This window comes from Salmo trutta, chromosome 3, assembly GCF_901001165.1.
Source record: "Salmo trutta chromosome 3, fSalTru1.1, whole genome shotgun sequence".
NCBI classification, from domain to species: Eukaryota; Metazoa; Chordata; class Actinopteri; order Salmoniformes; family Salmonidae; genus Salmo; species Salmo trutta.
The window spans coordinates 34414420-34438929 of NC_042959.1; the positions used below are offsets into that span (position 1 = coordinate 34414420).

The 24510-nt window shown below is 44.3% G+C and overlaps 1 protein-coding gene across 2 annotated transcripts in view; it reads right to left on the minus strand.

Annotated features, from left to right (window-relative positions):
- Nucleotides 1-253: 253 nt before the first annotated feature.
- The window catches only part of LOC115173846 (dedicator of cytokinesis protein 2), a 153347-nt gene continuing 129090 nt past the window's right edge, over nt 254-24510 (minus strand). For both annotated transcript variants that reach the window (XM_029732302.1, XM_029732296.1), the window contains 16 exons: nt 20643-20733; nt 19621-19731; nt 19307-19396; nt 16770-16874; nt 16364-16505; nt 6361-6442; nt 6161-6245; nt 5906-5992; nt 5377-5553; nt 5156-5239; nt 4917-5054; nt 4511-4638; nt 3449-3638; nt 1241-1349; nt 992-1140; nt 254-876 (listed from right to left, as the gene is read on the minus strand). In XM_029732302.1, coding sequence (XP_029588162.1) covers nt 805-876; nt 992-1140; nt 1241-1349; nt 3449-3638; nt 4511-4638; nt 4917-5054; nt 5156-5239; nt 5377-5553; nt 5906-5992; nt 6161-6245; nt 6361-6442; nt 16364-16505; nt 16770-16874; nt 19307-19396; nt 19621-19731; nt 20643-20733 — 1840 coding nt within the window. In that variant the 3' untranslated portion in view covers nt 254-804. The remainder of the gene's footprint in view (nt 877-991; nt 1141-1240; nt 1350-3448; nt 3639-4510; nt 4639-4916; nt 5055-5155; nt 5240-5376; nt 5554-5905; nt 5993-6160; nt 6246-6360; nt 6443-16363; nt 16506-16769; nt 16875-19306; nt 19397-19620; nt 19732-20642; nt 20734-24510) is intronic.

Sequence of the window (24510 nt, forward strand, 5' to 3'; positions counted from 1 at the left end):
TACAGAGATGTAATCTATTACATGTACCATGTCAGATATAGAGATGTAATCTATTACATGTACCATGTCAGGTACAGAGATGTAATCTATTACATGTACCATGTCAGATATAGAGATGTAATCTATTACATGTACCATGTCAGGTATAGAGATGTAATCTATTACATTTAGAGTTTGCATCCCGATATTACACTTTATATACATCACAGAAGACTGATATATAGCAAAACTGTTTGACAGACAAAACACCGTATTTTCGTCGTTTAATTCCAAAAAATCTTTATTATGACATTATGAAAAATATGAATTACATTCCACTCATGAGACCAAAGAGGGTGCTTTCGGTCATTGAATGCAGGGAAGGGCTACATTGTTAATAACATTTGAAAAAACAATATTGGGGAGAAATTGAGTCAGATATCTCTTTACTCATTATTTCATCAATTGAATTACATTGGATGCTTGCAAACACCATCATTTAAGATTGACAGTTCATAAAAATGTTCTCTATTGAAATGATTATGAAAATATATGAGAGCAGAAGTTTAAAAGCATGAATTTCTTCAGAGAATCGGTCAGTCTCTCTCTCCCTTTCCCCCCACCTCTCTCTCATTGTGTGTGTGTGCCTGTGTGCCTGTGTGAGCGCAAACAAGTCTTTAAAACCTATTTTTAAAAATAGAACAGATCAGATAGCTCTTTCCAAAGAGGAGTTTCTAGCAAGGCAATAGCCCCCGGTGGTAACTGGAATTCAAAGCAGAGCAGGTTAAAAGGCACTGAGGGTACATCATGTGTGATGGATGGCTGTTAGAATTGACTGGCTTTCCTGTTGCTTGGATCAGTAGATGACTTGTTGCTCTGTTGCTCAGACTTGTTGCTCTGTTGAAACAAAAGATAAACATACATCCCTTTAGATAGAACACACAATATACCTAGTTGTTGTTGAGTGTGTGTGTGTGTGTGTGTGTGTGTGTGTGTGTGTGTGTGTGTGTACCTTGGTCCCAAAGAGCAGGTTGATGACCCCTTTGGAGCGTCTGTCAGCAGTGCGGTCTCCAGGAAGACACACAGACATACTCTTACTGTCCCTTCTGAACCGGGATGACTCCGCCTCCTCACTACCATTGGCCACAGACAGAGACTGACCTGTGGGCAGGGAGAGGGTGTGTGAGGGAGTGTGTGTGTGTGTGTGTGTGTGTGTGTGTGTGTGTGTGTGTGTGTGTGTGTGTGTGTGTGTGTGTGATACCTGTAATAGCAGGCAGAGATCTGGAGTTGGCGTTGGTGAGAAAGACATTTTCTTGAGCGCCAGGTTCAGACAAGTTGGTGTCACTGCGAAACTCCTGCTTCTTGGACAGCTAGAGGGAGACAGAGAGCAGAGAGTCTCACTGACACTGGTATACAGCAGGTGTCCACAGGCATGTCCAAATACTCTTCCTCTTTTTTCCTCTTTGGTTTGAAAGGATTTCAATGAAACAGTGGCTGACCCTGTAAAACATTGCACCTATCTGTTTTTGTATATACACTACCGTTCAAAAGTTTGGGGTCACTTAGAAATGTCCTTGTTTTTGAAAGAAAATAAAACATTTTGTCAATTAAAATAACATCAAATTGATCAGAAATACAGTGTAGACATTGTTAATGTTGTAAAAGTATAAAGAAGGCCAGTTTTATTTAAATGTTTCCCCTTAAACCACTTGAGTGTTGCTTTAGCAGTATGTTTAGGATCATTGTCCTGCTGGAAGGTGAACCTCTGTCCCAGTCTCAAATCTCTGGAAGACTGAAACAGGTTTCCCTCAAGATTTTCCCTGTACTTAGCGCCATCCATCATTCCTTCAATTCTGACCAGTTTCCCAATCCCTGCCGATGAAAAACATCTCCACAGCATGATGCTGCCACCACCATGCTTCACTGTGGGGATGGTGTTCTCGGGGTGATGAAAGGTGTTAGGTTTGTGCCAGATAGCGTTTTCCTTGATGGCCAAAATGCTCAACTTTAGTCTCATCTGACCAGAGTACCTTCTTCCAAATGTTTGGGGAGTCTCCCACATGCCTTTTGGCGAACACAAACGAGTATGCTTATTTTTTCTTTAAGCAATGGATTTTTTATGGTCACTCTTCCGTAAAGCCCAGCTCTGTGGATTGTACGGCTTAAAGTGGTCCTATGGACAGATACTCCAATCTCAGCTGTGGAGCTTTGCAGCTCCTTCAGGGTTATCTTTGGTCTCTTTGTTGCCTCTCTGATTAATGCCCTCCTTGCCTGGTCCGTGAGTTTTGTTGGGCGGCCCTCTCTTGGCAGGTTTGTTGTGGTGCCATTTCTTTCCATTTGTTATAATGGATTTAACGGTGCTCCGTGGATGTTCAAAGTTTCTGATATTTTTTTATAACCCAACCCTGATCTGTACTTCTCCATAACTTTGTCCCTGACCTGTTTGGAGAGGTTCTTGGTCTTCATGGTTCCACTTACTTGGTGGTGCCCCTTGCTTAGTGGTGTTGCAGACTCTGGGGCCTTTCAGGACAGGTGTAAATATACAGAGATCATGTGACACTTAGATTGCACACAGGTGGACTTTATTTAACTAATTATGTGAGTGTGGGTGAATGGATGATCTCCGCATGTGTATTTCCCACCGTAAAGCATGGAGGAGGAGGTGTTATGATGTGGGGGTGCTTTGCTGGTGACACTGTCTGTGATTTATTTAGAATTCAAGGCACACTTAACCAGCATGGCTAACACAGCATTCTGCAGCCATACCATCTGGTTTGGGCTTAGTGGGACTGTCATTTGTTTTTCAACAGGACAATGACCCAACACATCTCCAGGCTGTGTAAGGGATATTTTACCAAGAAGGAGAGTGATGGAGTGCTGCATCAGATGACCTGCCCTCCACAATCCCCCGACCTCAACCAAACTGAGATAGTTTGGGATGAGTCGGACCGCAGAGTGAAGGAAAAGCAGCCAACAAGTGCTCAGCATATGTGGGAACTACTTCAAGAGTGTTGGAAAAGCATTCCAGGTTAAGCTGGTTCAGAGAATGCCAAGAGTGTGGAAAGCTGTCATCAACGCAAAGGGTGGCTACTTTGAAGAATCTCAAATATAAAATACATTTTGATTTGTTTAACACTTTGTTGGTTACTACATGATTACACATGTGTTATTTCATAGCGTTGATGTCTTCACTATTATTCTTCAATGTAGAAAATAGTCCAAATAAAGAAAAACCCTTGAATGAGTAGGTGTTCTAAAACTTTTGACCGGTAGTGTATATCTCCATCTCTCTCTCCCTCTCTCTCTTCCTCTCTCTCCTTTTCCCCCTGTTTCTCTCTTTCTCTCTCCCACTGTCTATCTCTCTCTCTCCTGCTCTCTCTCACCCATTTGCTGTCCAGTGTGTTGGTCCTGTGTCTCTCTCTCTCTCTCTCTCTCCCTGTCTATCTCTCTCTTTCCCGCTCTCTCTCACCCATTTGCTGTCCAGAGTGTTGGTCCTGTCTCTCTCCTCTGGGATGAAGATCATGCTGCTCCTTTTCCTTCTCCTCTTGGAGTTCCTGAGTTTAACCTCCCCATCTGCCCCTCCCTCATCCCCCACGCTCACACTCCCACTGGAGCGCTGCAGGGTGGGGGTCTGGGGGGCCGCCATGTCAGTGAGACCACTGGGGAGGGAGGGAGGCAGGTGGAGGGAGAGGAAGAGAAGGGGGAGAAAGAAGAGGGAGAGAGGGGGGTAAGGTGTGTGTTTGTTTATCCAGCATGGTTGCATGTTTGCACCCATGTGTGTGGGTTTGCATCTGTGTGTGTGTGTGTGTGTGTGTGTGTGTGTGTGTGTGTGTGTGTGTGTGTGTGTGTGTGTGTGTGTGTGTGTGTGTGTGTGAGAGTCTGTTTCCCATATTGTGAAGGGTTGCTGTTCGTACAAGGATTGTACATTGCTAGACATAATCGCCTTGTCGAGCTGATAGCCAGCGAGGTGAGACAGGTAGTCTCACCAACAGCACACCTCCATTAACATTCTTGTGTAAGAGGAAGCTGGTTTGATGTTGATGATGATATGTTTCCCTCTGTGCCAAATACGCCAGATGTTGTTGCTGTGGGGGGAGGCCAGGGGGAGGTGCTCATATTGGTAGTGGGCTCCTCATTTGACGGCTAAATGGAGAGGGCCTTTGCCAAGAAGCTTCTTACATACCAGCCCCTTGTGGCGCTTGGACAGCCTCGCGTGTAGGTGCAAGCTGGTGGAGCTGATATTTGGCAGTCTTGGCCACGTACACATGCTTGCAGTGCGTGGACTCCAGATTGCGGGCCTGCCAAAGACTAGGGCGAAGCAGTTGGCTATGTACTGCTCTGTTTCGACTGTCGTGGGCACCCTAGCTGTTTGGAGAAGGAGGTGTTTTCTGTACCCTTGAGTGCCATGCATACAGGGACCTTTGAAATGTTTGGATCCTTTTTTTCATGTAAATTTGATTGGTGGGTTTAAATAAAGTATTTCAAATGTGTGTGTGTGAGTGTGTATTTGTGTTTTGTGAGTGTGTGTTACCAGTCTGGATAAGGTTTGGTGGGGGTCCCACACTCAGACCCCTGGAGGGAAGAGATGGAGATGACGGACTGACGGAAGGAGCGAAGGACAGAGCGCGGACGACTTGACTTCCTCTCATCCATATCCGGCTAAGAACGAGGCGTGACGAAGAGGGAAAAGAGAGGGATGGATAAAAATGAGACAAAAGAATAAAGTTGGATGAAAGAGCGAGATAAAGAGAGAGTTAATACAATGTTTTTCACAAACAGGAGTTAAGCTTTGGCATTGCTAGTGTCATTCCTAAAACTCTTTCACAAAATAGTTTTTGAGATTGAAATTCTCCTCTGCTACTATCTCCTTCCAGCTAGCCTATCAGGCCTCACACAAACACTCTCCTTTCCTCTTTCGATTTCACTCTTTCTCTTACCAGCTCCCTCACTCCATACTCCTTCTCCACCTTCTTCCTCATATGCTTGAAGCACTCCTCCATGCGCTCGTGGAAAGGTCGTAGGTCGTCTGTCACTCTCTTCCCATGTAGAGAGATTCCCCCACCCAGCAACGGGATCTACAAGAGAGGTAAACGATAAAACAGTGTGTTTGTGTGTTTGTGTGTATGCCTGTACATGTGTCGGTGCACGTGCCTGAGTGTGTGTGTGCGTACAGTACCTGCCATGCGATGAGGTCTTTGAGACCATCCAGCTTATCTCTGTCCTCTGGGTGTTGCAAGTTGTACTCCTCAGTGAAGAAAGCCTGTAAAGAGGAGAGGGATAGAAATATGCTGTACTTTTATAGATTACACAGTCCTGGGATGGGGTTGAGGCATGCGGGTAGGTGGGTGGGCAGGTGGGAGGGTGGATGGATGGATGGACGGACGGACGAACTCTGACCTTCTCGTACTTGGCGAAGCCCCCCATGACGGCAGGGTCCACAATGCCGTTGAGCAGCATGGAGAGAGGGTTGATGGGAAGGGCATCGTCGGCCTGGTATTGGTTGATTAGGGTGAGGATCTTGTCATTGGTGCTCTGCATGGTCTCTATGGCATTCTCCAGAGGACTGATGGTGGTCTGAGAGAGAGAGAGAGAGAGAGAGAGAGAGAGAGAGAGAGAGAGAGAGAGAGAGAGAGAGAGAGAGAGAGAGAGAGAGAGAGAGAGAGAGAGAGAGACAGAGAGAGACAGAGACAGAGACAGAGACAGAGAGACAGACGGGGTGTTGTAACTAAATTAGTAAACACAAGATTATGCCGAATAAAACTGAGCAAAATAAATAAACAGTTTCAGGACCATGAACAGTTATGCTAGCCATTGCAGAGAAAAGCGCTCGCCTCGATCCAGCACTGGCAGTGAGAGATAGATAATGGTAAACAGGCAAACTGGTCGGCAGAAAGAAAGCGAGAGAGAGACAAACAGACACACTTACATGTTTCATGTCTGTGGCCTCAAACCAGCGCAGGATCCCAGGGAGTTTATACACTGTGGTGAACGTGGTGCGCTCAATCCACATGGACTAGAAAAAAGGAAGAGAGATACAGAGAGGGAGATACAGAGAGAAAGAGAGAGAGACCATGGGAGAGATAGATACAAAATGAAAAAAGTCCTGGTGTGATCATGTATTGGATCTGCTATATGTTGTATTCATTATTCAGTACAGTCAGGGATCCGGTCAGACACTTACAACAAACTCATTGCTGGGATCCACTGGGCCTTTCCTCACTGGTCTGGAGTAGTGGAAACGCTGCACGTAGTTGGACTTGTAGAAGCTACAACACACACACACACATACAATAAAGACACATAGAGCGGGATAGAAAGAGAAGGTTAAAACAGTCATCTTTGTTAGATAGAGATAAAGGTTGAGGGCAGAGAGGGACTGACTTGATGATCTGGTCAGGGACAGGTTTGCTCTTCAAGCGAGATGGGATCTCCAGGACAGGCTGAACAGTGAAACACTGGATGTCTGAGACAACCAGGTCAGGAAGGCAACATGACTACAACCCAACCATACAAGAAGTGAAACGTCTTCGTGTGTGACTATAAAGCCATGGTGGTCCATGCGACTTAGGACAATGTTAGCCCACTGAATTAAAGACAGTGTGTGTATGCAGTGGCGACCCATCATTCAGGGCAAAGCCCAACCTGTGTTGAACCCCACATTTTTTGCAAAAAAAATACTAATAAAAAAGACTTACCTGTTTTGCATGTTATTTTGGCATTAATACGTGTCACATATCAGTTTGCAAACAAATAAAAAAAATGTAAATCATTGAGTTAATAAAGCTACATACAAACATGGGCTCTTTCTTGCTTTATTGAGTAAGGCAGCTCCAAAATGCAGGTGTTTCAGCCTAGCTCAGTGCTTTCTGTGGTGGTGGGGAAGCCAGCAAGAAAATACGGAGCATAGGTGTTGGTAATGTTCTCTAGTTGCGCCATGATTAGCTCACTGTTCTGTCACTCGTGGTGACAGTACGTCAACGCCAAGTCTAAGGGTAGGCTTTTACGCTACTGCTACTCTCTGTTTTATCATATATGCATAGTCACTTTTACCCTACCTACATGTACATACTACCTCAATCAGCCCAACTAACCGGTGCCTGTATATAGAATTGTTACTGTTATAGCCTCGCGACTGTATATAGCCTCACTACTGTTATTTTTCTCTGTCTTTTTTACTGTTGTTTTTATTTCTTTACTTATCTATTGTTCACCTAATACCTTTTTTTTACTTATAAATTGCACTGTTGCTTAGAGCCTGTAAGTAAGCGTTTCACTGTAAGGTCTACACCTGTTGTATTCGGTGCACATGACAAATAAACTTTGATTTCATTTGATTAGACCTCCAAAAATTCAATCACTAGCCTGCTATTCAATGGAGTGGCTGTGTGGTCCCAAATCTGGGATTAAGGGTCTCTTTTACAAGTTTAAAATGATGAACATTCAACATTGGCCCTGCTGTCAATGAAGCATGCTTTGTGCCACGCTCAAAACAACTGTTAACTCGAAACTGCGAAAACTTGACTTCAGTGAGTTCAAGGGAACTGAGAATTCTGGAAAAAACGAGCTCCGACTGGGAAATATGTTTTGAACGGTCATCCATCTCAGAACTGTAAGTAGGGAACTCTGGCCTCTTTCTAGAGCTATGACCTGAAGACCAATGACGACATCATGATTCGACCTTGTTTTTTTCAAAGTTCCCAGTTGTCTTGAAAGCACCATACATCCAGAGAATGCCAGACTTTGATGATAAAATTTGCCCACGAAGGACCGTCGCGCCACCTTCCTATTCAAGTGAGCACAGCATAACAAGGTGAGTCCAAAAATGTATTGTATGCTGCTGCATAAATGATGTAATATGCCAGGGAGATATTTATACTGTAGCTAAGAAAGTTATACTAAGTGTATGTTGTGTAGTAAGCTGTTAGTAGCCCATGTGCCTCACCCTAATAATTTGGTCTATTTACCCCTCTTAATAGCACCTACTGTTTGGACTTGCTGGTGCCTATAACCTGTTTTAGAGAAATGTAATCATCAAATTTTGTAAGAGCTTTCATTGTCTACTTATAAGCCCACTTTATTTATCCTACAGTTCTGACTTGGTGAACAGGTAGAACACTGTAAGAACAGCCCATGTTCTGAATTCTGTGGCTGTACATTTCAAAAGTGCTAAACAAATAGTTATATTGACTAACGTTACATCCGTCCTAGCTCGCTCATTAATGTCTTAATCGAAAGTACGGAATGCCTCTTATCCGCTTGTTGTCCCCTTATGCCATAGTTTGCACATCTCAATTGTCATTAGAAACCACTTTTGTTTAAGTAAGTCAGTCATATGAGCTATGTTTTTTTAAAAGGCAGTCCCCTTTAATTAAGTTTAAACAAGCAGTATCTTTAAATCAGTTATGGTTTCCTTGATCGCTCCAACGTATGCAATCGTTTGATTAAGCATATTATGGAAGCGCAAATGTGCTTATCATTGGAATGTTTGATGAACTTGGGAATGGAATTCAAAACACAGCGCTGTGAAAACAATTAAGAAGTTTGAGTTTGGGAAACACTGAGAACATATGCACAACGTAGCCTAATCAAATGTCTAATATTAGGCCTAACGCGGAAATGCAATGCATCAACGGAACGCAACTAAAGGATCTAAAGATACTGCGTGTTTAAACGTAATTAAAGGGGACACAACCTATAATGGTATGAAATATTTAAAATGCATCTAAAATGCCAAACTTGCACATGTTCAATGCAAAATGGGTCAATACGCTGAAATTGATGACTGTGTTTTTAAAGCGTTAAAGGAGGTCTAAAGGGGCATTGCGTTTAACAATCAAACCCACAACTGTGTCATTGTAAATTGTGTGAATTAAAAGTGAATGATGGCGGATTAAATCCCAAATAAGACCCCACTGGAGAGGGCAGCGGAGCATTTAAATTCACTCTATGCAGCCCGGAGAGACAAACTTGGAGTGTGTACATGCAAAATTAATGAAATAAAATCCTTGTTGCTGGAGGAAACATTGAAACTGTGAATGAGAGTCTTGAAGCATTTGATGCTGTTCTCAATGACTTTAAGAATGCTTATGAATCTGTGCTAGAGCTAGTCACAGAAGAGGAACAGGAAAATTAGAGCATTAACTATTATCAACCAATGAGAACATTTCCTGAAAGAGGTGGAAATATGGAAAAATGCTGAAGTTGAGCCACAAATGCTCATTGAACAACATGACAGCATTTCTAATGTGTCAAAAATATCAAGTAAAACAAAGTATTCTAAGGTTGCATCCTCAGTGTCCTCTGCACGCCTAAAAGCCGAGGCTGAGCGAGCAGCTCTACTAGCTTGCCAAGCATCATTACAGGACAAGCATGCATTGGATCTGGAGAAAGCTCAACTGGAACAACAGAAAGCTCAACTGAATGTTAGGATGGAAAAAATGGCACTGGAAATGGACATAGCAGCATATAATGCCAGACTGAAGGTCCTGGAGAGTGTTGAGTCAACTTCTCAATCCCATGTCGTGGCAGCCCACTTACTAAGCCAAGAAGATGGAATAAACTCATATTTTGAGAACCAAGAACCTGAGGTCTATGAGGAACCTGAACCATCGCCTGTTGAGTTTGCTGCATTAGGTGCAGTTCCAAAGACCCCATTAAAAAGGGTTTTTCAACAACCATAAAGTCATCAAAACCTATTCAGAAAACAGCCATAAACCACACCCCCCAGCAGTCAACAGCAAGGTCTAGCAATCAACACAGAATCAACACTGTGGGTATCAGTCATGATAACAGCCCTGATAACCTCTCTACTGTCATGCAAAGGCAGAATGAAATTGCTGGCCTCCTTGTACTACAGCACACACTGGCCCCACTCCCTGTTAGGGAGATACCTATGTTTGACGGTGATCCTCTAAACTTTAGGCCATTCATGCGTGCATTTGAGCATGGCATAGAAGATAAGACAAGCAGCCACCAGGATACGCTCTATTACCTGGAACAGTACACCTCTGGTTAGCCCAAGGATCTGGTCCGCAGTTGTATGCATATGGAAGCCAGAAGAGGCTATGCAGAGGCTAAAAGGTTGTTAAAGGAACACTTTGGCAATGAAATCAATGAAGTCACCACTGCTTACATGGAAAAGGTTTGGAACTGGACAAACATCAAACCGGATGATGGAAAGAGACTGGGTGGCTATACACTCTATCTTAGAGGTTGCTGTAATGCTATGCAAGACCTACAGAACATGGAAGAGCTTAATCTTCCCTCTAACATAAAGTTGATAATGTCAAAACTTCCTACAAGCTAAGGGAAAAACGTAGGTCTACAGCATGTGATATTTTCGAGAGAAGCCACCTGAGGGCCCAGTTCAGTGACCTGGTGACGTTCATGGAAAAACAGGCCAAAATATTACAGGATCCGTTGTATGGAGATATTCAAGATCCCCTGTCCAACCAAAAGGTTTTTAAAAACCAAAACAGCAGCAGACTTTAACTTCTTTGGGATAGGGGGCGGTATTTTGACGTCCGTGCCCAAAGTGAAAAGCGTACCCAAAGTAAACTGCCTGCTACTCAGGCCCAGAAGCTAAGATATGCATATAAACTGTTAAAATAATGTCTGTGAGTATAACAGAACTGAAAGGGCAGGCGAAACCCCGAGTACAAACCATCCCAACAAACAAAAAAATTCAGCATATCACTGATTTCAATGTCTGGCACTTTTATAATAGGGCGAAATCATCCCCGATTGCAGTTCCTAGGGCTTCCACTAGATGTCAACAGTCTTTAGAAAGAGTTTCAGTCTGTTTTTTGGAAAAATTAGGGAGAAGTTGTAGTTTTTCTAAGTGGCTCCCATTTTGGCTGTAGTGTTTCCAAGTGTTTCCAAGCGCATGGCCGAGAGAGCGCATTCTTTTTGAAGCGTGCCAGGTAAACTGAGTTTTTATGGATATAAAGAAGGACTTTATCGAACAAAAGGACCATTTCTAATGTAAATGGGACCTTTTGGAGTGCCAACAGAAGAAGATCTTCAAAGGTAAGGCATATATTATATCGCTATTTCTGACTTTCGTGTCACAACTCCCTGGTTGAAAATGATTTGTTATGCATTTGTTTGCTGGGCGCTGTCCTCCGATAATCGCATGGTTTGCTTTCGCGTAAAGCCTTTTTGAAATCTGACACGGCGGCTAGATTAACAAGAAGTTAAGCTTTATTTTTATGTATAACACATATATTTTCAAGAATGTTAAATATTTGAATTTAGTATTTTTTAATTTCGCGCTCTACAATTTCATCGGATGTTGGCCAGGTGGGACGCTACCATCCCACATATCCGTAAGAAGTTAACCTCTATGGGACCGGCGGGACGAATTCGTCCCACCAACGTAACAGCCAGTTGAATCCTGTGGCGCGATTTTTAAAACGTTTGAAATACTATTACTTCAATTTCTCAAACATATGAATATTTTACAGCTATTTAAAGACAAGACTCTCGTTAATCTAACCACACTGTCCGATTTCAAAAAGGCTTTACAACGAAAGCAAAACATTAGATTATGTCAGGAGAGTGCCCAGCCAGAAATAATCAGACACCCATTTTTCAAGCTAGCATATAATGTCACAAAAACCCAAACCACAGCTAAATGCAGCACTAACCTTTTATGATCTTCATCAGATGACACACCTAGGACATTATTTTATACAATACATGCATGTCTGTTCAATGAAGTTCATATTTATATCAAAAACCAGCTTTTTACATTCGCATGTGACGTTCAGAAAAAGCATACCCCCCGCAAACTTCCGGGGAATTTACTAAATTACTCACGATAAACGTTCACAAAAAGCATAACAATTATTTTAAGAATTATAGATACATTACTCCTCTATGCACTCCATATGTCCGATTTTAAAATAGCTTTTCGGATGAAGCACATTTTGCAATATTCTAAGTACATAGCCCAGCCATCACGGGCTAGCTATTTAGACACCCACCCAGTTTAGCCTTCACCAAAATCACATTTCCTATAAGAAAAATGGTCTTACCTTTCCTGTTCTTCGTCAGAATGCACTCCCAGGACTTCTACTTCAATAACAAATGTAGGTTTGGTCCCAAATAATCCATCGTTATATCCAAACAGAGGCGTTTTGTTCGTGCGTTCTAGACACTATCAGAATGGTAAATCACGGTCGTGCGCATGGCGCAGAACGTGACAAAAAAATTCGAAATATTCCATTACGTACTTCGAAGCATGTCAACCGCTGTTTAAAATCAATTTTTATGCCATTATTCTCGTAAAAAAGCAATAATATTCCGACCGGGAATCTGCAATTAGCTAAACAGCCGAAGGAAAATACTGCATGGGGTCAAATCGCGCACGTACCTAATTCCATTGTCCTCTGATGGGACACTTGGAAAAGGGGATTCTGTGTTTCAGCCTGAGGCTGCCTCGTCATCGTTCAGGTTTTTCCCGGGTTCTGAGAGCCTATTGGAGCCCTAGGAATTGTCACGTTACAGCTAAGATCCTGACTCTTCAATAAACAGAAGCAAGAACAACAACACCTTGTCAGACAGGGTACTTCCTGCATGAAACCTTCTCAGGTTTTTGCCTGCCATAGGAGTTCTGTTATACTCACAGACACCATTCAAACAGTTTTAGAAACTTTAGGGTGTTTTCTATCCAAACCTGAACAATAATATGCATATTCTAGCTTCTGAGTTGGTGTAGGAGGCAGTTAAAAATGGGCACATATTTTTTCCAAAATTCTCAATACTGCCCCCTAGCCCGTAGAGGTTAAACAGCAGTTCAAGTCCAAGAGTAGGGGAAGCAGCTTTGCCACTGCAATAGCTGTAGTGGCAGATTGCGACTCTGAAAAACCTTTAAACCAGGCACCTACCCTTCTGATGCTCCCAGTATCTCAAGAGCTCTGCAAGCTAAAGTGTGGATGGGACGAAGTCATCCCCGAAGAACACTCTATTTCATGGAAGAGATGGCTCTCAGAGCTGGACCAGCTGTCCAGATTCCAGATTGACATGTGTATGATGCCTGAGAACTTTGGTCAAGTCAAGACCGCACAGCTGCATCACTTCGGTGACGCAAGTGAACAAGGTTATGGAATGGCAAGTTACCTTAGGTTCACAAACGGTATGGAAAAGGTCCGCACCGCATTCATTCATTCATGCTGGGGAAATCAAGGGTGACTCCACTCAAGCAGATGACGATCCCCCGATCCCCAGACTGGAACTTGCTGCAGCAACATTGGCCGTGTGAGTGAACAGGATGTTAAGGTTGGAGCTTCAGATTGAACTTGAGGAGTCAACTTTCTGGACAGACTGCCAGTCTGTGCTGAAATACATCCGCAACGATACGAAGAGATTCCATACCTTTGTGGCTAATAGGGTTGCTGTGATCCGTGACCTATCGAAAGCGAAACAGTGGAGGTATTTGAACTCCAAACACAACCCAGCCAATGATGCCTCAAGAGGGTTACATGTTGAAACTTACCTGAACTCAAAGAGATGGCTCAAAGGACCAGAATTCCTGGATAAAGCAGAAACACAATGGCCGAAAGTCCTAGAGGAGCTTGACCCCATCCCTCCAGATGATCCAGAGGTGAGAAAAGAGACTGAAGAGACTTCTTCTACAGTTAAGCCAGAAAAGGAAAGTTCTCACCCAAACTGATCCAGGATCAGATCAGAGTTTAAAAACTCACTGAAGAAACAAATTGACAAGTTCAAACTGACATTTGGAAAAGAAAGTCTGTCTGTGGATGACCTAGATGAAGCAGAAAAGGTCATTCGATTTGAGCAACAACAGCACTTTAAACAAGAAATTGCACTCGTTGTGAAAGGAAAACAATGTGCCAAGAGAAGCGGCTCAATCTCTAAGCTTGATCCAATTGTTGACAATGGAATTCTGAGAGTGGGAGGAAGGTTAAGCAAAGCTGCTATGCCTACGGAACTAAAGAATTCTATGATTCTGCCCAAAGACTCCGACATCTCCAGACTTATCTTACTCCACATCCATGAGCAGGTTGGCCACTCTGGGAGAGGTCACATGCTTTCTAGACTTCGCCAGCGATATTGGATACCCTGTGCCAACTCCTTAGCAAGGAAGATCCTTAAGAGGTGTGTCCTCTGCAGGCGGATGCAAGCTAGAGCTGGAGAACAGAAGATGGCCGACCTTCCACAAGATTGGGTGTCACCTGATTTGCCGCCTTTCACCCATGTGGGCATAGATTACTTTGGCCCAATAGAGGTGAAGCGAGGCCGTGTTTGTGTGAAGCGGTACGGTGTGATCTTTACTTGCCTTGTGAGTTGAGCTGTCCATCTAGAAGTTGCTAGTTATCTGGATACTGATTCCTGCATCAATGCCCTGTGCAGGTTCATCTGTCGAAAGGGGCCCAGTAACAAGTATCAGAACAGACAATGGCACCAACTTTGTTGGAACAGACAGAGAGCTAGGAGAAGCTCTGAAAGAGCTGGATCACAACAAGATTCAAAATGAATTACTGAAGGAAGGAGTGACATGGTCATTCAACCCTCCCTCTGGAACCCACCATGGGGCGGTATGGGAGAGATGGATCGGACTGGTGAAAAAGATCCTCTATTCAGTCACTAAAGAGCAAGTATTGGATGATGAGGCTTTGCAGATGGCCTTGTGTGAAGTTGAGGCGATCACGAACGACAGACCAATCACAACTGTGACAAATGACCCTAATGATCTAGAACTCCTGACTCTGAACCATCTGCTTCATCTGAAAGCGAAGCCAGTCCTGCCACCAGGACTATTCCAGAGAGGAGACCTATACTCACAAAGGAGATGGAAGCAAGTACAATATATCACTGACCTCTTCTGGAAGAGATGGCTAAGGGAGTATCTTCTACATATGCAGGAGCGGAACAAGTGGAACAAAACTAAGAGAAACTTCTTGTTGTCATCGTCGATGACACCGCCCCAAGGAACTCTTGGCTAATGGGGCATGTGGTGGAGGCTTTTCCAGGGGCCAAAGGTCGTGTCATGGTTAAGACCAAGACCAATATCTTACAGAGACTTATCAATAAACTCTGTCTGCTCCTGGAGGCAGTTGGTTGAGACACACACACACACACACACACACACACACACACACACACACACACACACACACACACACACACACACACACACACACACACAGTGCTCCATCTTTGACTGATTCTTGGATGTCGTACTCTTACATTTTTGGACGTCAATTCTTGACATTTTTGGAAGTTGAACACTTGAACACTTCAACTCTGAGACTGAGATCAATGGACTCTTGTCCTATATGGGACTTTGTATATTTGTATGAAATATTAATGTATTTGATGAAATATTAGGTACGTACCTTTTGTGATTTATCTTTACCTGATTGAGATATATTCCTTTGTTATTAGTGTAACTTCATTTTTGGCTCCACCTCTTGCCCATTCATTGTACTGTGGTAAGTGTGTTAGTGATAGGATAAAGGCAGGAAGTTGGGCCTTCGGGGGAAGAGGGGTCCTATCGAGAAGCGGGAGCGGTACAGTCTTTTGACCATACAGACATACAGACATACAGGCATATATATGTAAAGTAATCTATGATCTAAGTTGATTGGAGAATCATTTTTTGTTAGATATAAGAAGAATAAACCTTTTTGTTGCACCATATCCCTGGATCTCATTGAATGTTTTTGCCGTTTGGGAACTTCAAATGTGGACTGTATGTGTCCGAAACAACCCCGCTTCAGGCTTGGGCAGTGGCTGTGGTCAATTGGTAAGGAAGCCACTACAAGGCTGAATGAACTGTTTCGCTGCCAAACAAGGCTCCGCTGATAGCCAGGTGTAGCAGTGGTAAGATGTTGGGACTCTGCTGTTGGGACAGCTTTATGTAGGCCCTAACTGTCACGTGTGCTCCCTCTCTGGCCCTCTAGGTCACTCGTTATGGCGCACACCTGTCACCATCGTTACGCGCACCTGCACGTCTTCAGACTCACTTGGACTCCATCACCTCCCTGATTACCTTCCCTATATATGTCACTCCCTTTGGTTCCTTCCCCAGGCGTCGTTGTTCCTGTCAGTGTTGTGTCTGTGCGTTGTTTGTGTTTTCTTGTTTTGTATTAAGTTACGTTTATTTATTAAAACACTCACTCCCTGAACTTGCTTCCCGACTCTCAGCGCAAATCGTTACGCTAACAGTTTCTGGGCACCGTTTGTCACCGTTATAGTGCAAGAAACGTATTGTTTAGTGTTGTGTTGTTTATTGGCTTTGCTGGCACGCATCCCACTTTCTTTTTTTGTTTGTTGCCCCACCAAGATTTACATGCTAAAATCGCCTCTGTGTGTATGTGTGTGTGTGTGCATTGTCTGTGTGTGCACATAAGGATACACTGCAAAGGGGAGAGTCTGACGTCGTCTCCAGGCATGGTGGTGATATTGAGACGGACAGCGCTGGGGAACTGACTCATCAACTGGTTCTGGAAGTCTTCTCTACGCTCGTACTCCTTCCCCCGGTGGATAAACACCTTGTTCTGAGGTTATAAACAGTTACACACAGTCATAAGGCGGTTATGAACAGTCATAAACTCTACATAAGACTGCATTCTTTTTTTATTTTATTTTTTAAATGTTGATATTGCTTCCTCTTGTGGATTGACAATCTGTTGTTTACTTAGTAAGTGCAATAAACCACGAGTGACCAACCCAAAATCATGTAGATAGAAGCTCTTTCACATTTCCTTTGGAGCTAAAACTAGACATTGTGAATACAAGGTTAGGCAGATGCTTAGACATACCCTGAGGAAGGGAGGGTAACCCTGTCCGTAGTAGCCCACAGCAAAGTAGTCTGGCTTGGGCCTCAGGATCGTCATAATGTTCTCATAGAACCTAGCCTGCTGCTTCTGCAGAGAGAGAGGGGAGGGGGGGGGGGGGGTAGAGAGGTAGAGGAGAGGGAGAGAGATGAAAGGTTAGGGAGAGAGCAAGAGAGAGAGGATGTTGGGGGAAATAGAGATAGTAGAGGTGGGAGAGATAGATGTGGGAGAGAGGGTTAGGGGGTAGGGTGGAGAGGGGAAGAGAGAAAGACAGACAGAGAGTGTGTGGGAGAAAGAGACAGACAGAGAGTGTGTGGGAGAAACAGGCAGACAGAGAGTGTGTGGGAGAAACAGACAGACAGAGAGTGTGTGGGAGGAGAAACAGACAGACAGAGAGTGTGTGGGAGGAGAAACAGACAGACAGAGAGTGTGTGGGAGAAACAGGCAGACAGAGAGTGTGTGGGAGAAACAGACAGACAGAGAGTGTGTGGGAGAAACAGGCAGACAGAGAGTGTGTGGGAGAAACAGACAGACAGAGAGTGTGTGGGAGGAAAAACAGACAGACAGAGAGTGTGTGGGAGGAGAAACAGACAGACAGAGAGTGTGTGGGAGAAACAGGCAGACAGAGAGTGTGTGGGAGGAGAAACAGACAGACAGAGAGTGTGTGGGAGAAACAGGCAGACAGAGAGTGTGTGGGAGAAACAGACAGACAGAGAGTGTGTGGGAGAAACAGGCAGACAGAGAGTGTGTGGGAGAAACAGACAGACAGAGAGTGTGTGGGAGAAACAGGCAGACAGAGAGTGTGTGGGAGAAACAGGTAGACAGAGAGTGTGTGGGAGAAACAGACAGACAGAGAGTGTGTGGGAGAAACAGACAGACAGAGAGTGTGTGGTAGGAGAAACAGACAGACAGAGAGTGTGTGGGAGAAACAGACAGACAGAGAGTGTGTGGGAGGAGAAACAAACAGACAGAGAGTGTGTGGGAGAAACAGACAGACAGAGAGTGTGTGGGAGGAGAAAACAGACAGACAGAGAGTGTGTGGGAAGAGAAACAGACAGACAGAGAGTGTGTGGGAGGAGAAACAGACAGACAGAGAGTGTGTGGGAGGAGAAACAGACAGACAGAGAGTGTGTGGGAGGAGAAAACAGACATACAGAGAGTGTGTGGGAGGAGAAACAGACAGACAGAGAGTGTGTGGGAGGAGAAACAGACAGACAGAGAGTGTGTGGGAGGAGAAAACAGACAGACAGAGAGTGTGTGGGAGAAGAAACAGACAGACAGAGAATGTGTGGGAGGAGAAAACAGACAGACAGAGAGTGTGTGGGAGGAGAAAACAGACAGACAGAGAGTGTATGGGAGGAGAAACAGACAGACAGAGAGTGTGTGGGAGGAGAAAACAGACAGACAGAGAGTGTGTGGGAGGAGAAACAGACAGACAGAGAGTGTGTGGGAGGAGAAACAGACAGACCGAGAGTGTGTGGGAGGAGAAAACAGACAGACAGAGAGTGTGTGGGAGGAGAAACAGACAGACAGAGAGTGTGTGGGAGGAGAAAACAGACAGACAGAGAGTGTGTGGGAGAAACAGACAGACAGAGAGTGTGTGGGAGGAGAAAACAGACAGACAGAGAGTGTATGGGAGGAGAAACAGACAGACAGAGAGTGTGTGGGAGGAGAAACAGACAGACAGAGAGTGTGTGGGAGGAGAAACAGACAGACAGAGAGTGTGTGGGAGGAGAAAACAGACAGACAGAGAGTGTGTGGGAGGAGAAACAGACAGACAGAGAGTGTGTGGGAGGAGAAACAGACAGACAGAGAGTGTGTGGGAGGAGAAACAGACAGACAGAGAGTGTGTGGGAGGAGAAAACAGACAGACAGAGAGTGTGTGGGAGGAGAAACAGACAGACAGAGAGTGTGTGGGAGGAGAAACAGACAGACAGAGAGTGTGTGGGAGGAGAAAACAGACAGACAGAGAGTGTGTGGGAGAAACAGACAGACAGAGCGTGTGTGGGAGAAACAGACAGACAGATGAAGATAGAGATAGGATAAAGCTACAACACGACATATGACACACCCTGCAGAGTCTTGTTTTTCAACGCTGAAATACAGGACAAAAGATAAAAGGACAAAATCCAAGGGCAGAATCTATCATATTTATTGCACAACAACAAATTTCAGAGGAGCAGAGAAGACTGTCTCTCAGGCGACAAAGGGGACGGATGGAGAAATACTATACATGCTATTTTTAGTTTGAGAGAGTGAGACTCTTGGGAGGCGAGAGAGGAGAAAAACGACGAGAGGAGAAGCGGAGGAGAGGAGCGCATTGAACAGTCACTCCAAATGTGATGTACTTTCGGGATGAAGGAGAGGAGAAGTCGAGAGAAAGCGAGAGGAGTAGAGGAAAGTTCTCAGGGGTCCCTGTGAAGGGTGTTAGAAATCAAGAAGAAACGCTAATGAAGGCAGCTTGCAGACAGAACATATTCATATATGGAATAGGACGCAACAGTGTGTTGTGTGTGTCTTACCAGACTCTGGCTGAGCAGCTCGTATTCAAACACTTCCATCTCATACTGGTCAGCCAGCTCCTTACACAGAGTTATAGCTTCCTCCCACATCTACACAACACAGAGAGACGAACGATTACCAATACACCCATGGAGAGAAGAGAGGTTCTTCAAAATAAACAACTCCAACACTTCTACAGAGAGCAGAGAGTACGTAATATATCAAGATCACCGACTCCGCAACAGAGAGCACAGAGACTCTGTCCAACTTCAATACATCTATCTATCCAGCAAAGACACTACACAGAATCAAGATAGCCGACTCTGCTCCTGACCTTGCCCTTGTCGAAGTACCCGATGATGGTTTCATAGAGATTCTCCTTCTGCTGGCGCTGTGTCTGACAGCTACGCACCTCAAACTGGGGACTGCACTGGTCCTCTGACCACTGAGAGGGGAAGGGGAGAGGGAGACGTAGGAGGGATTTAGGGAGGGATGGAGGGGGGAGAGACAGAGAAAGAGAGGGGGCAGAGATTAAACAATCAGAGCGGAAGGACATGCAATAAACAGGATTGTGAAGGCTACAGGGCAAGGGTCCCCAATTACATTCAGCCACAGGATGTTTTTTTTCTTGAGTGGATGGTCAGGGGGTCGGAGCATAGTTCTATAAATCATTTGTAGACTGCAAATTGACCGCAAGAAGCTCAAACAGATATACAGTGGTTCTTCCTTCAAAAGCTGCGGTGTACTGCAGCACAGCTTGCAGGGTGCCGCTGAATTCTATGGCACGTTATTTCATTTTTTAATTGTTTTTATTTATTTCACCTTTATTTAACCAGGTAGGCCAGTTGAGAACAAGTTCTCATTTACAACTGCGATCTGGCCAAGATAAAGCAAAGCAGTGTGACACAGACAACAACACAGAGTTACACATGGAGTAAACAATAAACAAGCCAATAACACAATAAACAAGTCAATGAAAAGACCTTGTTGCCAGAATGACGCAATTTATCACAATATGCCACCATCTACCACAAACGGTCGCGGCATAAGCTCAAAACTTTTAAAGGATGAACCACTGTAGTATTTCACTAAAACCGAATCATTTAAACATTGATTACACTGGGATACATTAACATATGCCTCTATATTAATGCGTGGGGATACTTGGGAATTGATTTCCTAAATTAAAATCACTTTAAGCTACGTTCTTGGTGATTTTACAGTCCTTTATGTCCTTTACAGTCCTTTTTTTGTGCTCAGAGGACCAAATAACATTACAAGTGAATGTCAATGTGTGTGTGTGTGTTCGTGTGTTGGTGGGTGGGTGTGTGCACGCGCGTGTCTGTTTTTGTGTACCTTGAGCAGGCGAGAGTGAAGCAACAGGGTGTATGCAGCCTCTGTGTAGTTTTCCACAGCCATGTGAAGGTCTCTCAGCTTGTAGAGGTATCTGTAACACACACACACACACACACACACACACACACACACACACACACACACACACACACACACACACACACACACACACACACAGGTTAATACACATCAAACTGTAATGCATACCATTGTCCACTAGATGTCCCTGTTGTCTAGACAACTCAGTGACCGGACCAACATTCTGTGATACACGTAGCCAATCTGTTACGTGATCGTGATGGCTTGACCTGTACACATCACAGTCTGACGTGAACACTGTGGAACTTAGTGGACATGAGTCTGCCCTTGCTATGCAGCTTGCCTCAACCCTAGGTCTCCCTTTCACCTCTCTCTCTCTTTCTATTTATCTTCCTTTTTTTCTGTGTTCTCTCTGCCCTCTCTTTTCCTCTTCCTATTCTCTCTGTCTCTCTGTGTCTTTCTCTGTCTCTCTTTGTGTTTCCCTCTTTGTCGCTCTCTGTGTCTCTCTATGTGTCTCTCTCTGTGTGTCTCTCTCTGTGTCTCTCTCTGTGTCTCTCTCTGTCTCTCTCTGTGTCTCTCTCTGTCTCTCTCTGTGTGTCTTTCTCTGTGTCTCTCTGTGTGTGTGTCTCTCTCTCTCCATCTCCCTCTGTTATTTCTAACCCTCCCTGTCACCCATTCTCAGCAGATATATTGGTACCTATTTCAGATTCTGTCAAATGTGACATTTTAAGGGTTTTTAACATTCTAGGTTTCCAACAGAGAAAAGCAGTGTATCTTTCACTAGCTTGACTTTCATTTCCTCCTACATCTGTTTAATACAGTGCATTCAGAAAGAATTCAGACCCCTTGAATTTTTCCACATTTTGTTACATTATAGCCTTATTCAAATATGGATTAAATGGTTTCTTCCCTGACCCATCTACACACAATACCCCATAATGAAAAAGCAAAAGCAGGTTTTTAGAGATTTTTGCTAATTTATACCCCCCCCAACCTCTCCACAATGGCCAAGACCAGAGAGCTGTGTAAGGACATCAGTGAATAAATTGTAGACCTGCACAAGGCTGGGATGGGCTACAGGACAATAGGCAAGCAGTGTGAGAAGGCAACAACTGTTGGAGCAATTATTAGAAAATGGAAGAAGTTCAAGATGACGGTCAATCACCCTCGGTCTGGGGCTCCATGCAAGATCTCACCTCATGGGGCATCAATGATCATGAGGAAGGTGAGGGATCAGCCCAGAACTACACGGCAGGACCTGGTCAATGACCTGAAGAGAGCTGGGACCACAGTCTCAAAGAAAACCATTAGTAACACACTACGCCGTCATGGATTAAAATCCTACAGCGCACGCAAGGTCCCCCTGCTCAAGCCAGCGCATGTCCAGGCCCGTCTGAAGTTTGCCAATGACCATCTGGATGATCCAGAGGAGGAATGGGAGAAGGTCATGTGGTCTGATGAGACAAAAATAGAGCATTTTGGTCTAAACTCCACTCGCCGTGTTTAGAGGAAGAAGAAGGATGAGTACAACCCTAAGAACACCATCCCAACCGTGAAGCATGGAGGTGGAAACATCATTCTTTGGGGATGCTTTTCTGCAAAGGGGACAGGACAACTGCACCGTATTGAGGGGAGGATGGATGGGGCCATGTATCGCGAGATCTTGGCCAACAACCTCCTTCCCTCAGTAAGAGCATTGAAGATGGGTCGTGGCTGGGTCTTTCAGCATGACAACGACCCAAAACACACAGCCAGGGCAACTAAGGAGTAGCTCCGTAAGAAGCATCTCAAGGTCGTGGAGTGGCCTAGCCAGTCTCCAGACCTGAACCCAATAGAAAATCTTTGGAGGGAGCTGAAAGTCCGTATTGCCCAGCAACAGCCCCGAAACCTAAAGGTCTGTTTGGAGGAGTGGGACAAAATCCCTGCTGCAGTGTGTGCAAACCTGGTCAAGAACTACAGGAAGCATATGATCTCTAAAATTGCAAACAAAGGTTTCTGTCCCAAATATTAAGTTCTGCGTTTCTGATGTATCAAATACTTATGTCATGCAATAAAATGCAAATTAATCACTTACAAATCATACAATGTGATTTTCTGGATTTTTGTTTTAGATTCCGTCTCTCACAGTTGAAGTGTACCTATGATAAAAAAATACAGACCTCTACATGCTTTGTAAGTAGGAAAACCTGCAAAATCAGCAGTGTATCAAATACTTGTTCTCCCCACTGTAAGTATTCAGGCACTTTACTCAGTACTTTGTTTAAGCACCTTTGGCAGTGTTTACAGCCTTGAATCTTCTTGGGTATGGTGATACAAGCTTGGCACAACTGTATTTAGGAAGTTTCTTCCATTCTTCTCTGCCATCCTCTCAAGCTCTGTCAGGTTGGATGGGGAGCGTCGCTGAACAGACATTTTTTGGTCTCTCCAGAGATGTTTGATCGGGGTTCAAATCTGGGCTCTGGCTGGGCCACTCAAGGACATTCAGAGACTTGTCCCGAAGCCACTCCTGCATTGTTTTGGCTGTGTGCTTAGGTTCGTTGTCCTGTTAGAAGGTGAACCTTCGCCCCCAGTCTGAGGTATTGAGCGCTCTGGAGCAGGTTTTCATCAAGGATCTCGCTGTACTTTGCTCTCTTAATCTTTCCCTCTATCCTGGCTAGTCGGATTAACTAGTCACGGAAAAACATTCCCACAGCTTGATTCTATTACCAATTTGCTTCACCATAGGGATGGTGACAGGTTTCAATCTTGGTTTCATCAGAGCAGAGAATCTTGTTTGTCATGGTCTGAGAGTCTTTAGGTGCCTTTTGGCAAACTCCAAGCGGGTTGTCATGTACCTTTTACTGAGGAGTGTCTTCCATCTGGCCACTCTACCATAAAGGCCTGATTGGTAGTGTGCTGCAAAGATGTTTGTCCTTCTGGAAGGTTCTCCCATCTCCACAGAGGTACTCTGGAGTTTTGTCAGATTGACTATCGGGTTCTTGGTCACCTCCCTGACCAAGGCCCTTCTCCTCAGATTGCTCAGTTTGCCAGGGTGGCCAGCTCTAGGAAGAGTCTTGGTGGTTCCAAACTTCTTCCATTTAAGAATGATGGAGGTCACTGTGTTCTTGGGGACCTTCAATACTGTAGACATTTTTTGGTACCCTTCCCCAGATCTGTGCCTCGACACAATCCTGTGTTGGACCTCTACGGACAATTTCTTCGACCTCATGGCTTGGTTTTTGCTCTGACATGCATTGCAAACTGTGGGACCCTATATAGACAGGTGTGTGCCTTTCCAAATCATGTCCAATCAACTGAATTGACCACAGATGGACTCCAATCAAGCTCCAATCAATACATCTCAAGGTTGATCAATGGAAACAGGATGCACCTGACCTCAATTTCAAGTCTCATAGCAAAGGATCTGAATACTTAAATAAGGTTTGGTTTTCTATACATTTGTTTTTTTATACATTTGCAAAAAATTCTAAAAACCTGTTTTGACTTTGTCATTATGGGGTACTGTGTGTAGATTGATGACGAAAAAAATGTATTCAATCAATTTTATAATAAGGCTGAAATGTAAACAAAATGTTTAAAAGGGAAGGGGTCTGAATACTTTCCGAATACACAGTACATTCCTCCCTTTGGAATACGCCTTCCTCTTTATCATCACCTCTTTTAGTTGTTTGATTAACCTCTCTCCTCTCACATTCTGTCTCTCTGTCCTTCACTTTCTCTCAATCTCTCCCATCTCCCCTCACTGTCCCTCCATCCCTCTTTCAGTTCAATACCCCTCACACTCCCTATTTCCATCTTTCTCTTTCTCCATCTCTCTCTCTCTTTCTCT